This window comes from Sceloporus occidentalis, unplaced genomic scaffold (genome assembly GCF_023333645.1).
Source record: "Sceloporus occidentalis isolate IW3139 unplaced genomic scaffold, rSceOcc1.0.p SCAF_209, whole genome shotgun sequence".
Lineage (NCBI taxonomy): Eukaryota > Metazoa > Chordata > Lepidosauria > Squamata > Phrynosomatidae > Sceloporus > Sceloporus occidentalis.
Genome location: NW_028317189.1, coordinates 65,016 through 80,479, shown reverse-complemented (window position 1 = coordinate 80,479; position 15,464 = coordinate 65,016). Strand labels below are relative to the sequence as shown.

General features: G+C 41.4%; 1 protein-coding gene across 1 annotated transcript; it reads left to right on the top strand.

Annotated features, from left to right (window-relative positions):
* The first annotated feature begins 8,344 nt into the window (after positions 1–8,344).
* Positions 8,345–9,892, top strand: LOC149277561 (uncharacterized). Its single transcript, XM_089502697.1, has one exon. It carries the CDS (start codon positions 8,345–8,347, stop codon positions 9,890–9,892), a length of 1,548 nt encoding a protein of 515 aa, XP_089358823.1.
* Positions 9,893–15,464: the final 5,572 nt, after the last annotated feature.

Genomic DNA, 15,464 nt, shown 5'->3' with positions numbered 1-15,464 from the left:
AGCAACAATACTCCACCAGCCTGAACCGAAAGTCTGACCCTGCCATCTGAACGTTGCAGCTGGAATCAAGACTTATCAGACCAAGCAATGTTCTAACAGTCTTCCATTGTCCAATTTTGGTGTTGCTGTTCTTAGCTGACAGGAGTGGCAGCCGGTGGGGTCTTCTGCTGCTGTAGTCCATCTGCTTTAAGGTTGTATGTGTTCTGCGTTCAGAGATGGTATTCTCCATACCTTGGTTGTAATGAGTGGTTATTTGAGTTACTGTTGCCTTTCTGTCACCTCGAACCAGTTTGCCCATTCTCCTCTGACATCAACCGCTGCTCACTTGGTATTTTCTCTTTTTCAGACCATTCTCTGTAAAACCTAGAGATGGTTGTGCGTGAAAATCCCAGTAGATCAGCAGTTTCTGAAATACTCAGACCAGCCCGTCTGGCACCAATAACCATGCCATGTTCAAAGTCACTTAAATCCCCTTTTCTTCCCCATTCTGATGCTCGGTTCGAACTTTAGCAAGTTGTCTTGACTACGTCTACATGCCTAAATGCGTTGAGTTGCTGCCATGTGATTGGCTGATTAGCTATTTGTGTTAACGAGCAATTGAACAGATGTACCTAATAAAGTGGCCAGTGAGTGTACATACATACATACACATACATTATTATTATTATTATACTTTATTTATAAAGCGCCGACAGATTCCGCAGTGTTGTTTTCTATCTGATGTAGTAAGAGTTTTGTATTAAAATTTAGCTTGTTCAAATTGCTGTGTGTTATGCTGTCATCCTGTATCCTCTCTGATTGGGCAAAACAGGTATTTCCTGACAATTTCACTAATTTTGTCAGGATTCAGAGAAGAAAATCGAAAAAATTTAGATTTTTCTTTTCTGTCTTTCTGTTCTTTTTACTGAATTACTCATACTTTAATTCGGGCTAATTATGTTATTATGGTATCAAAAGAAAGCTCTATCTCTCTTTACAAAGCACAGTATATGGTTTACGTGGGTACGTGATTCGCAGGAAAGGGGAATGATGGTTGAACCGACATATGGCAAAAGTGTCAAAACAGCTCCGGGACTGAAGGGGTTAATAACATAAAAACCAACACAACTTTAACGACTAGAGGCATTTAATACGTCTGTCTCATTACAGCGGGCGGCAGACCAGACGCATGTGAAACCTAACGGATAAGGGCCTACGGACTGCTACCCTGAACTACAATTCCCAGCATGCTTTTCTCCAGATCCTAGCAGCGAATCAGGGAAAGGATATCATCCTACGGCCGTCACAAAGGGGGAAAAAAAAAGAGGCTTCTCCGGGCGTGGGAGGATTTTGGTCGAAAAAAGAGGGTGTTTGATCGGAAGTAAGGTTAGTGTATTAAGCTGTGTTTGTATCGCTTTATTTATTAAGGGGTTTAAATAAAAACACGTGACATATTCAGCCACAGATTTAATTCCTTAGGCCAGGACCTTGGCCAGATGTATTTCTGCACATGATGCTAGGGACTGTCCATTATTAACTAATAACTTGCTGAATTTAATGGCATGAAGCTGATGTCTTCCGGTGCCTATAATATAGGGCACAAAGACCCCTATTAGTGAATTTTTACATGCCCCCTCCCCTCCTGCAGACCCCGTTATTAAACCATTTGAAAATAATGACAATAAATGCAATAATTTAATGTTTTCTTATTATTTGGTGCCATGGAACTGTAATGAAAGGATTGTATTTATTACGTGAGTAACAAGATATATAAAATAAAACATATATATGACATTGTTTCTGAAAGCCCCCAAGCATCCTTTTTATAGTGATGCAGGCTTGTTGCTAAGCAACGTGTTAACTCGGCATTTCTGTATACTGGCGTATTAGCTTTCAAAGGATTTTTTTCCATTTTAGGGGCAAATGTCTTCCAGATGTTGCAGAATTTCCAACCCCCCACGACCATCAACCAGTATTTAGCCAAATGAGGCTACTTGAGGATCATGGGAGTTGTAGTTAAAGAGCTAATGGAGCGATAACCCATAGTTACAGGTAGTTTAGTGTCTATGTTAGATAAGGCATTATTATGTAAAATGTTTAAATTAATTTAACTAAAAGCACAATAATATGTATTAAAATGTGAACAACATACAAGGAGTGTGTCCATTATCTCGTAAACGTTAATATTGGGAATCACCCCCGATCTGTGTCACCCTGTTGGTCCTGGTCCAAGATATAAGCCAAGGCCAATGGCTGAATAAGGCTAGAGGTTCTACAGATTCTATGGGGTTTCAGCTCCATGGCTTCACTATATACGGTATATTATAAAGACACCAACCCCACTGAGCTGGCTGGCCCTGTATAATGTATAGTCCAATGTTGCCAAATACTCCATAGCCATTGTATTATGCATTATATAGAGTCAGCTCAGCTCAGCTCCTCTTGCTGGAGAAATCTGTCGCTGTCGGCCATTCATGATGAATAGTTAAGAGAGTTTACTGAGAGGGTGGTAGATAAATGGAACGGCCTCCCATCAGAAGTGGTAGAAGCATATGGCTATCCTGAAAAAACACGAGATCAAGGACTGATTAAGCCATGATCCTTACATCAGGAAAAACAGGCTGACCAGATTGGCTCTTATCATTTATGTTTCTATAAAACCAAAGCCCTTCTGACAGCTCTCCCTTTAGTGCAGGGGTGTCCAACCTGCGGCCCTCCAGCTGCTGCAGGACTACATCTCCCATAATGTTCTTTCAGCTGGCGGGCCACAGGTTGGACGCCCCTGCTTTAGTGGATAAGCCTCATAGATAAGATGGCAGATGACAATTTGTCCCGTCTAGTCTGCCCCCATTCCTTGCTAGGGAATACTGTTAATACTTCAAAACGAATTCAGCCTTTGGCCTTGTCCTCCTTGTCTTATATTAAAGACAGTAGCTTTAGTGAATAGACCCCTTTTTTTATTTTATACTTTGTTAAAAAAAACTTCTCAACAGTGTTGCCGAGATATTAACACATCGCAGTAAGGGGGGGGCATTCAAGGTTACATATGTAACAACTGAGTACCAGGCTACATGGAAAGCCTGTAAGGTGAGCCTAAAAACCCCCTTAAGTTGTTTAATAAGCCAGAATTGGGCTGTAGGGCAATAAAATAAATAAATTATTCCTTTTTATAGTTCTGCTCTCCATCACTATATAGTTATTATTAGACTTGTGCATTCGTCTTCAGGCGAACATGGAAACGAACACGAAGAGTGCATTTTCGTGTTCGTTCCGAAGACATGAAGAAGAGAAGACGGCGGCGGTAAAACGTAGGCGAAGACGAAGACACACACCACGAAGATCTTCGTGATCGTCTTCGTCTTCGTCTACCATTCTCCCCCCCTCTTCTAACTTACCTTGTCTTCGCGGCTTCGCGGCAGTTCCCGGAAGTGGAAATCCGCAGGTTCGCCGTCACGGGTTACAGGGCAGTGCGAATGAGCTTATTGGTCGCCTACAGGGACCTCCTCTGGCATCAACCAATTGGTTGATGCCAGAGGAAGACCCTGCAGGTGACCAATAGGCTCACTCGCATGGTCTTTGTAACCCCTGCCAGCGAACCTATGGATTTCCGCTCCCGTTAACCCCTTCCATGCTGCGTTATCTAACACAGCATCGAAGGGGTTAACGGGAGCAGAAATTTATAGGTTAAAGGGCCGTGCAAGCGACCAATAGGCTCACTTGCACGGTCCCTTAACCCTTTAAAAAATAAAGTTAACCCCTAACTAATTGAACAGGGAGGGAGACCAGTGGGATCTGCCGGGTAAGTTGCAGCATTGAGGTTTTAAAACCCCAATGCTGCAACTTACCCTGCCGATGCCACTGGTCTCCCTCCCTGTTCAATTAGTTAAATGTCCGTACGAGCGACTTTATTGTTCGCTCGTACGGACATTTAATTAATTAAACAGGGAGGGAGACCAGTGGCATGTGCCGGGTAAGTTGCAGCATTGGGGTTTTAAAAGTCTGCACGAGCGACCAACAGAGTGGCTCGTGCAGACTTTTAAAACCCCAATGCTGCAACTTACCCGGCAGATCCCACTGGTCTCCCTGTTCTATCAGTTAATAAATGATAGAACAGGGAGACCAGCGGGATCTGCCGGACAATTACGGCACCAGGAGTTTAACAGTCTGAACGAGCGACCCTGACGACCAATAGAGTTGCTCATATGGACATTTAAACTCCTGGCGCCAGAGCGGCTTTAACCCCGTTTTAACCCCTTAACCGGGGAAAACGAAGAAAACCCGAACACGAAGAATGTCCGCAAATATTCGCCCGAAGAGAAGACAGGACCAGGCGAATATTCGCGGAATATTTTTTTTTTTGCCGAAGACGAACACGAAGAGCCCCCTGGTGCCCAAGTCTAGTTATTATGTAAACCTTTTGACATTTTAACTTTTGTCTTCATTTTCTTCTCAAGGATGAATACATCGAATGTGACTCCTGGGAATGTTCAGACATCACAGGTAAGATACCGTTATGATATATGCATCTGCAGGCGGCTAAGCATTTAAATATGCGTATGATTAAAGGAGCCCCCCCTGCCCTGTTATAGTAAAATCCATTCTGTATGGATCCCCATGCGTTTTAATGCATGCTGTAGTTATATGCATTCTGCTTTCTCGCTTCACTCCTCCCCGGATGCCTCTGCCCAAAGCAGGGGGCATACCACAGTATGCTTCTAGCACATGCTTAGTCGGACCCCCATTCTGGTTAGAAGGAGCTAAGCTATGTATGCTATCTAAAGCACACACGCTATGTTCTGCTGCATCGACGAGTTCGATAGGAGGGCTGCTGAGCATGCGCAAAGATCAAATACTAATGCTCCTATTTTGTGTGCAGTAGGAATTTCTCTCATATTATTATTATTATTTATTGTTTTATATAGCGCCATCAAATTCCGTAGCGCTGTACAATGGGTGGACAGGACATAACAAGTAGCATGTAACATAACAAATTGACTAACAGAGACAACAGTGAGGAGGGCCCTGTTCAAGCGAGCTTACAATCCAATTAATAATAATATAAAAATAATAATATTATCCTTTATTTTTTTTTAAGGAGCCAACACATTACTCAGCGCTGTACAACTTAAATGGGGAAGTTGGCACATACATAAATATACATTAATACATCAGGAGATGAGAATCCTGTCCGTAAGCTTGCCGTCTAGCCTTACGGTACTTTTACTCAAAGTTCTTGGCAGGAATGGTGGGCGTTTGAGGGCCCTGCTCGTGAGCTTACAATCAAATGATTAAAACATGAAAATACAATTTGGGGACTAGACTGTTGCTTTAAAAATATAAGGTGGAAATTAATGTATACAATTGTTCTTGGCAGTTCGCTAGCAAATGAAAAGGTTAGTAAGATGGAACTGTTAACCCTTACGGTGTGGGCTCTCGTCTTCCAGGTCGGCTGTGCATGCATCGCGGTGTCACAGAACGGAGTGCCCCCGATTGCATGTTTGTGCAACTTACTTGTAAACCCGACAACAAATCCACAGGTAAGCTGATTTTTTGCCTAGGAAAGTGAATAGATTAAATTACGTAAAGTTTGCATGCCTGTGCTGATTTTTAATGAAATGTCTTCATAGGCGTACAGAGGCCCTTTATCACTCCCATCACTCCAATATCACTCCCATCACTCCTGTGTTCCAATGGCACGTTGTGTTCACTGATCCAAGTTTCCGTTTAAAAGGCTAATTGATCGTTAGAAACTGTTTTGCAAATTATGTTACAGCCAGAAATGACTTTGTTTTCCAAGAACCCAAATTTTTGAAGGGTTTTGGGATGTGCTTGGTCATTGTTTAGCACAACGCACAGTGACATCTTTCCCAATGCAGTTTGACTAGTACAGATGTCAGGGATATCATCCCAAGTTCTTACCTGATAAATATATATATATATATATATATTATTTTTTTAAATGATTTATTATTTATGTTATGTATGCTTTTTATGAAACACCATTCCAAGTACGCTGATTGGCAGAATTCCCACACATAATTATTCATTCATGTAAACTTTTCCCTCGTGACACTTGTTGTTACCATAGGAAGTGGGAAAAAACCTTAAAAGGGTTATTCTAGTCCCAAAACGATATCCATGTACGTGTGATTGGCTGGGGCAGCTCCCCTTGATTTCAGTGGAAGGTCACCTCTCATTGATTAAAATAGGAACGCAGCTGAACGTGTTCACGAGACGTACTGGCGAACGCTCCCTGGTTTCAGTAGCTGCAGCAGGGGATGGGTTATACGAGACAGAAGTCTAAGAACTAAAGAATTCCTCACAAGGAATCTTTGGTTAAGTCTTGGTTAAGTGGAACAGCAGCTTCAGTATCTTCATTTTACAGGCAGGATCCCATGTTTTCTTTATGTCTTTTTCTCTTTTGTGTTTCAGGATCCTATAACATTTAATGACGTTGCTGTATACTTCACAGAGGAGGAATGGAGCTTTCTCGAGGAAAAAGACAAGGGTCTTTACAAGAAAGTTATGATGGACAATTATGAAACCCTTCGATATTTAGGTGACAATTTCCGTTTAATGCCACGAGCGCTTTCTCTCTCCGCTCACTCTTACATATTTTTTATTAGGCTTGTAGATGATGTCGCAGATGAAGTGTGGACCAGGTATTAATGCACATGGCGGCTACCAGAGCTTTAATTAGCTAACAGGTTATAAATGCAGTTTCTAATTTGATATAATTTCGTGTAAAATAATTAAAATGTTTAATTTTTAATCTTTTTTTGCTATTACATTGCAAATGAAAATACTTTAAAATTAGAAATATGTCAAGAGGTCTGTTTGTGCGACTATTATTCAACATATAAAAATCTAGTTTTCATTTATCATGAGTATATGCGTGTGTCTATATATATATATATATATAAATTGCCTTTTCTTTATTAAGCTTCAACAAATTCCATAGCCCTGCACAATTTGCACAACAGTAGTCAAGAGCCCAGCCCTTAAGCTTATGGTACTTTATACAAAGTTCCTGGCAGGAATTGTGGGCTCATGAGCTTACAATCTAAGGGAGTAGTAGGGCTAATTGAAACAAAAGGGGTGAAAAGAGGGAGTAGTCGGGGTGGGTTACTACTTGGTTTCAGATAGTGGTCTGGAGAGGGCTTGGGATGTTTCAAGAAAACCACTAGAAGGGAAAGAGAATAGATTGCATGCTTATATGGCCGGGATCTACTTTTTATGTGTCTCATCTGGAAATGGTAAAAGCCCTTAAAACGCTTCCCTGATTTTATAAAATGTGGTGCTCGAGGGGATATCTATGTGGTTTTGAGCTGGCGTCGGGATGCCTGAGAGTGTGAGCTTGCATCAGTGTGGCAAAGTGTGGTCAGTATGAGTGAACATATTATTAAGCTGCGGTGGGGATATGGTGGTGACGCGGGATTTATTATTATCTTTTATTTATATAGCGCTTGCAATTTCCACAGCACTTCTTCCAGTCCATCTGTACCACAACCTGTTAAAATAACCAAAACAATTTCTCAGCGAGACAACACTGAAATAATATATATTGACTATAACAACAACAAAACATATGTCACTCATTTGGCTGATTCTGAAATTCATATAACTGGGACACCTGAGATTAGACATTTCCTTGTAGGTTGCTATGTAGAAAGCACGTCGGCTGTTGTTTTACTCCCATAATGGGGCCAAGCTAGAGCACCAAGCTAATTTTCATTGAGAAATGTTTTAAAAATGTATGTATTTTTAAAAAAAAATAAAAACTAAATTGAACAACAAAGGTATTTTTTTGGTATAAGCAGGCTCTTCCATTGAAAAACCTGAGATTGTGCAAAAGATTGAACGAGGAGAGAATTTGTTTGTAAGCAACCATCAGGAACAGTTATGGAGGAGCATATACAGAAGTATATATGTGGGTAAGTCACACAAGTCTTCTTCATCTTCTTGTTTCAATTTAATGTATCAAGTCTGAATAGAGTGATGACGGTGTATCAAACGGTTGGTACGTTGCCAAAGTAGCATCAACAGTTAAAAGGATAGTAGAGCTCAGAGCCAAGACTGAACAGATTTTGCTAGGAATTAAGATACATGAATAAGAAAAATGGATAAAACCATAAGAAAAGACCATGGAAGTCTCAGGAGCCATAAGTCACTCATCGACAGGTATCACTATATCACAAATTCGCAAACAAGGAGTAAATATTTAGGAGACTTAATGAATTTTTTATATTTATTTAAGAATATTTACAAAAACCTTTAAATCAGACAAAAACGGGTTTATTAAAATAGTAGACATCACCCTTAGAGCCTGAACTAATGGCAGATATATTTCTGGTTTTCAGGTCACATGTCCGCAGCTGGCAGTAACTTAGAACAGCCGCAGAGACCACCAATGTATTACTGGACATGTCATGACAATATCCTCTGCAACGTTAACCCCGACCAGAACTCTATGAAGTCAAACGAATGGTTAATCGCGGAAACCAAACTGTTCACCACTTGTGGAAGACAGAATCCACAGCTGGTGCAAGCGTTTAAAGTGGTATACTCTCCGGACCACAACGGCAAAAACATTCAAGAGTTAATTCAAGGCAACGCACAGATGAAGAATATATTTCACCAAGGGATAAAGCCTAAGAGCGCAAAAGAAGCCTCCAAGAAAGCAGAGAGGCGCCATTCGTGCACAGAATGCGGAAAAAGTTTCACGCGGAGCTCCCTTCTCAAGTCGCACCTAAAAACCCACAGCGGGGAGAGGCCTTATGAATGCACCGAATGTGGAGGGCGTTTTGCCGAAAAGGGGACACTAGTTAAGCACCAAAGAACTCACTCAGGGGAAAAACCCTATCAGTGTCCTAAATGCGGCAAACGGTTTTCCCAGAATTCACACCTCAGCACGCACAGGAAGACCCACATCGTCAAGGAACCGTGTTCTGACTGCGGCACGGTAGTCAGCAAACTGAAGAGCGTTCACTTGGCTCAGAATGATTGCCCCAAGTGCCGCCAACACATCTTGGAACGACTGAATGCGAAAAAAAAAAGGAAAGCAAAAAAGATCGCAAAGGTCTACAAGTGCACTCAGTGCGATAAGTGTTTCACCAGGAGTGGGAACCTTGTCGTTCACTACAGGACCCACACGGGTGAGAAACCGTTTGTCTGCTCTTATTGCGGGAAGACCTTCACGGACAGATCCAACCTGATCAGCCACCAGAGGACCCACACGGGGGAGAAACCCTACTCATGCAACGAATGCGGCAAGACCTTCCCATACCGTTCAGCTCTGGTTTTACATAAGAAGGGGCACGCCGGCGATAAATCGTTTGTGTGCAACGAATGCGGGAAGAGCTTTTTCTGCAACGCACGGCTACTCTTGCACCAAAAAGCTCACACCGGGGAAAGGCCGTACGCCTGCGATGAGTGTGGAAAGAGTTTCTCTTGCAGCTCGACTCTGGTGAAACACCAGACCATTCACACTGGGGAGAGACCCTACACATGTCACGAGTGCGGTAAGTCATTCATCAGAGGGTCTCATCTGGCTATTCACCGTCGGACACACACTGGTGAGAAGCCCTACACCTGCATGGACTGCGGGAAAGGTTTTACAGATAAATCAAATCTGGCGAGCCACCAGAGAACGCACAAAGGCGAGAAACTGTACGCATGTAAGGAATGCGGGAAGAAGTTCACGCAGAGCTCAACACTACTAAAACACCAACAGACACACAGCGGAGAAAAGCCCTACGCCTGCACGGAATGTGGCAAAATGTTCTCCCGCAGCTCCAACCTCATCGTCCATCTGCGGGTGCACACCGGGGAGAAGCCGTATAACTGCACTGCGTGCGGAAAAAGCTTCTCCCACAGCTCCCATCTCGTGAAACATGGGAAAATCCACAAATGAAAGAGAGACCCAAAATATGCCAACAACTAAGACATTTTAGAGTTCCCAGATTAAATATTTTTTGACTTATTTAAGTAACAGGTAGGTTTTTAACTGAAAAATCTTTTTCCTTCCATGTTCTAGCTCAGTAGTAAGGATGTGTTTGTTTTAGAGAACCAAACCTCTGTATAACTCCTATGAGTTTCTCGGTGTTGGTCCTTGTTTAAAATCCCAATTCTTAGGATCTCCATAGATGAGCTCAGGTGGGTCAATCCGGGTCTGACTTTCAGACATGTGCTGAGACGCATCTTTGTGTGAGAAAACCCAAAACCATAGTTGTGGTATAGATCTTGTGTGCCGTTCAATAAGTCTTAAAGGAACAATCATATCATCATGTTTTTACATGACTGTTCCTTACACACACATTACTGTTCAAAGGTTTGGGGTCACTAAGAAATGTCCATGTTTGTGATAGAAAAGCGCATTTTGGCCATTAAACTAACATGAAATGAGTCAAAAACCCAGCACAGACGGGGTTAATGTTGTAAATGACTATTGTAAGCTGGAAACATCTGATTTTTAATGGCATCTCTTCATAGGCGTACAGAGGCCCTTTATCACTCCCATCACTCCTGTGTTCCAATGGCACGTTTTGTTCGCCGATCCAAGTTTATTATTTTAGAATAATTGATCATTAGAAATGTCCTTGTTTTCCATGAAAACAGCAAGCTGTGCTAAGCGACCCCAAACTTTTGAACAGTAATGTATATATTGCAGCCCCTCATCTTCCCACGAGTCCTTACCCTATGATGGTGTAGACGGGCTGGTTTTTCAGGGGGCTGGCGTGCCACTGGCATCTGAGTTCAATCACAAGCGCGGCTCATTGGGGAGAACTCCCAGCCATTAATGCTAGCCAAGCTGGGCCAGTTAGGCGTCGTGCTATAGACCATTAGAAATTATGTAATGTTGATTTTGGACAATGAAGTGGCAAAAAAATAAAATTCTGGTTTCCTCAGGGAAAGCCTCCATGCTTGCAATTTAAATAATTGTACCAGACACTGCTGAAATTTTCATTTGATGTGAAAAGAAAATCGGGAGATATTAAAAAACATTCAAACCGTCTTGTGCATTTATTGAAAGTTGACTGGCTGCATGTCTGGCTTCATACAGCTCAAAACATCACATTTTTTTCTTCAAATATCTCTATTTCTGCAAAGGCGGAATCTTCATATAACTTTTCAGCCATGAACAATCAGTGGTGGGAAATTGGAGGGAGTACACAGATGAGAGACGGTAGCCCCAGTCCCAGCCCATAGGCCGAACCCCATATACCTCTACTGGCCGAATCCCTTCTGATGGCAGCCCTGGGTCTAAATGTCAAACATGACGACCCTCTTTTGTGGTGGTAAACTTGTTTTTATGTGAATTCTAATTAATCTATACCTGCAATGCTGGGTTTGTGTGTTATTCTGTTGATCTATATCCGCTATGCTATGCTTCCATACATTATTTATGTATTCAAAGAAAAAGAGGCGCATGTACAAAAGGGGCCCTATGTACATGCGCCCCTTTTTCTTTGATTACGCCCTATGTACATGCAACCCTTTTTCTTTGATTACGCCCTATGTACATGCAACCCTTTTTCTTTGATTACGCCCTATGTACATGCAACCCTTTTTCTTTGATTACGCCCTATGTAGATGCGCCCCTTTTTTCTTTGATTACGTCTGGTCTTGAACATCCTGAGGAGTCTTGTTTATTATTTTTACTTTTAATTTTCACTTGAAAATTTGAACACATATCACGTGATAGGGTGATCTATATTTGTTTTTAAGCCTTATTTATGTATACCTGTAAATACAGGGTTTTTATGTCTTATTCAGTTGATCTATACATGAACGTACTGTTTACATGTGTTGTTTATTTGATCTATACATGAACTACAGGGAGAAAGTAAGAGAGGTATGGTTTAGTGAACTCTGGGGATGATTACGGGGGAGAGTACCATGGTCAGGGTCAGAAGGAGGGAAGACTGCACCCTAATGTTAGGCAATTTTTTTTTACTTTCTGTAGGAATAAATAGAACTGTGTAATTTTTATTTATCCAGAGATAAAACGCCCTTTCTGAATTTGTAGTCACTTCAGTGGACAAAACATTCTAGGCCCTGAAATCAGTGAGAAGAAAGGTAAAGGTTTTATGTTATTTACAATATTTCAATCTGCATATTTTATTAAAAATGATTAGTGGCACTAAATTGTGGCTTCAGATGTAACATGACTTTTTTAGTGTATCGATGTAGTCCCAATCCCATCACAAAAGATTCTATCTCATACATCTGCCGAGCTCTGATGTCATCTTTATCTAGCATGGATGGTGAGGAGTTAATATTCTGTCCATTCCCTGCTACTTATTTTGGCCTTTTAACACTTTTGGTTCCTGGGATTGAGTTGTGGTATTCTGTTATTGTAAAAAGTTGAAACATTTGACAAATATGATTCAATATGTAATTTGTTGGGAAAAAAATGTTGCGTAAAAATCATGTTTTTTGGGGGGTCCGTAACAGATTCTCGCACCCGGGCCCCGAGGCTTCTAGTTACGCCCCTGATCATATGTTCCCATGTAGATGTAGAACACGGTTCAAGGTTGAAGAAGTATGTTAAACCCTCAGATATAATAACCGGTTGCCCCTTCTTTGGCAGCCATAACCTCAACCAAAAACTTCCTGTAGTTGTGGAACAGAAGGTCCCATTAGGCTTTTCCTCAAGAGAGCAATTCATACCAAAAGACATACTGAAAAAAGAAGAACTCAAACAATTCATTTTTAATTATTAGTTCTTAGTTCTAGTATTGTTTTATATGTATGGATATGTACATGATTTGTATGAGTACACTAAACACAAAAAGGAGACTCCTGTTTCAATGAACATATGTTAAAATAGCATAAAAAAAAAGGTCTGGTCTTTAGGGTACAAAATATATTTTTCATAAAAAAGATTTTTCATAAAAAAGGCAGTTCTACACAGTGTCTATTTATAAGGTTTATTTATTTCCAGTGTAGGATTCTAATCTCATGGACCTAAGAGCACAATATGGACTCCAAATAATTGCATGATCATGACAGATCTTGGTGCGAAAAGCTATATACTGTATACAGTGAAATTAGCTGTATGGATACCAACTGAAAAAAAAGCTGTGTAAATAAATAGCGTAGGAATTGGTGAGATTTGGGTCATAATGGCTCAAGACCTAGAATTACATCAGTATTCCCTTATTATTTCTAGAATGAATACAGAAGCCATAGCTCTGTTACAATGATAATATTAAAATTAACATTAACAATAACAATAATGTGAGCGCATAAGAAGCACTGGAACAGACATTGGTTAAAGGGACCGAAGCAGAAGATTTGATTGCAGCGATGGTCATGTGGGGAAGCCAGTGACTTGGAGACGTCAAATGTGGGGGAAAAGAGCTACTTACTAACCAGAGAGAAGACTTCTGAGAGCTACCTGGTCTTCATGCGCCTGAATGCACTTCTTCTGTCACCCAGATCACCTCCTCTTATTGTCTACCATAAGAACATAGAATTTAACGGCAGATCGAAACAATTCATCCCACCTAGTCTGCCTGTCGTTCCTATTGTGAAGATTAACCTTGATCTTCGACTCAAGATAGCCATACGCCTATCTCATGCACATCAAATTCCTGGTATTAGCCTCTACCACTTCTGCAGGAAGGTTGTTCCACATATCTATGACTGTGACAGAATGACCTGTCATACAGGGCCCCAAGGTACTCAGAGATGGCTCCAGCCTCGCGGCCAAACAGGCAGGAACTCCATTGTTTAATTAATCCCATCAATAGGATTGCTGACTGGGGATTAAAGGTTGGGTTGAATACATGTATCTGTTAATTTATGTTAATGCAGTTCTGTGGCTATATCAGTCTATGTTTTACTACAATAAACTGTTCATTCCTGATGTACTCAGTTCAAGGTAGTTGTGTCTACTTATTGGGTACACATAGCAGGGTTCCAAGGTGCGCATGCTGGCTGGTGCTGGAAGTGATTCCGGGGACAACAGGAGGATACATGTGGGTGATCTCTGGGAGTTACTACAGCTCTTTTGGAGAACCCGTTTCAGTGACCCTCTTAGTAAAGGGAAACTTCCTTACATTACCCATAAGCCTCTGACCTTCTAGAAGGTAATATAGCTCATACGGTGGTTCCCCGTGGATATGCTGCACAATTTATAGAGAGAATTTGATGGAACTAATGTGAAAAGGCAAACTTTTTGCTAATAATTAGTATAAATGTTTATTATTTTGGCCAAAGGTCTGTTTTTTTTTAAACTTGGGATCATTCATATTTTAATATGATCGCAGGATATTACACGGATATTCCAATTAAAGTGGAAACATTCTAAGTAGGAGATGCCTTTTGTATTTAACCATTATAAATAGGAGCGTCCGGTCATCCATGATGGTCCGATGCCGTCGTTATGTTATGAAAGGCAGGAACTGCTTTGTTCTGCTAATACTCCAATGACGGAAATGCAGAATTAAGCATTTAATTAGAGAGATAATTGTCTCACTGTCTTTAGCTCCTTTGTATCTAATGTAGGAGCAAAGTCCTCAACGTGTTCTGTAAACAAGTAATGAGGCATGTTTATTTTGGAACAATTGATACTTTTGTAATTTTCCCGTTCAACTAGATTTTTGGGAGGTGTATCTGCCCCTTTATATACCGAATACCTGCTCCAACTGCCTTCCATCTTTCACAAATCCCAAGTGAAACTTACATAGGATTAAATATATACAAATAGTAGGGTTTTTGGGCAGCGTTCTTGCGCTGGCGTTGCTCAGTCCCATGGCAGTGAGTGGAAGCCTATTGCTGTTCTGAAAACATGTAGCGTTAGAGCTCAGTGTTCTTCAACCTTAACAATTATCTTTTGGCATCTACGGTACCTTCTCAATAACTGTCCTCCTGGTAGTCAACCTAGACTTAGCAAGGTTAAAGTGTGTGTTAAAATAAAAGTACCGGTATATTGTTATCGGTGATAACATTTGAAAGAAGGCTCAGTGCACTTGATAATTTAGAAAAAAACTAAAATTCTAAAGATATAGGAAACATAGAATGTGGCCGCTGTCATGGAGGCCTCCGTGCCATGGGATCCTGTAGGGGACTGAGTGCCAGCCTCTTTCCTACAGACTATGGGCCCTGGTACAGAGTGCCACATACAAGAGACTCTAAAGACTGTGGAGCTCGGACACAGATTTAGGGCGCCTGTATTTTGGGAGGGGGTTTATGTGTGGTGTTTTACTCTCCATCAGGTCAGGATTTATAGGACCGAGACCTCCATGGCCAGTATGTGTACCTGGATCTGATATCCAGCAGGTTTCAGCCAGGAGTCGGGGAAGCGCCCGTGTTTCCCATTCTCCCCACAGACTACAATAGCGACCCCCTAGTGGGCTGAGGTGGTCTGAGTGCAAATACTGAGCCGTGTGCAAAGGAGGGCCTGATGGAGGAGTTTGTGTGGCTTGTTGTGTCTCTTGTATGTAAATTACCCCTTGTACTGTTTAAATACCCCTGTG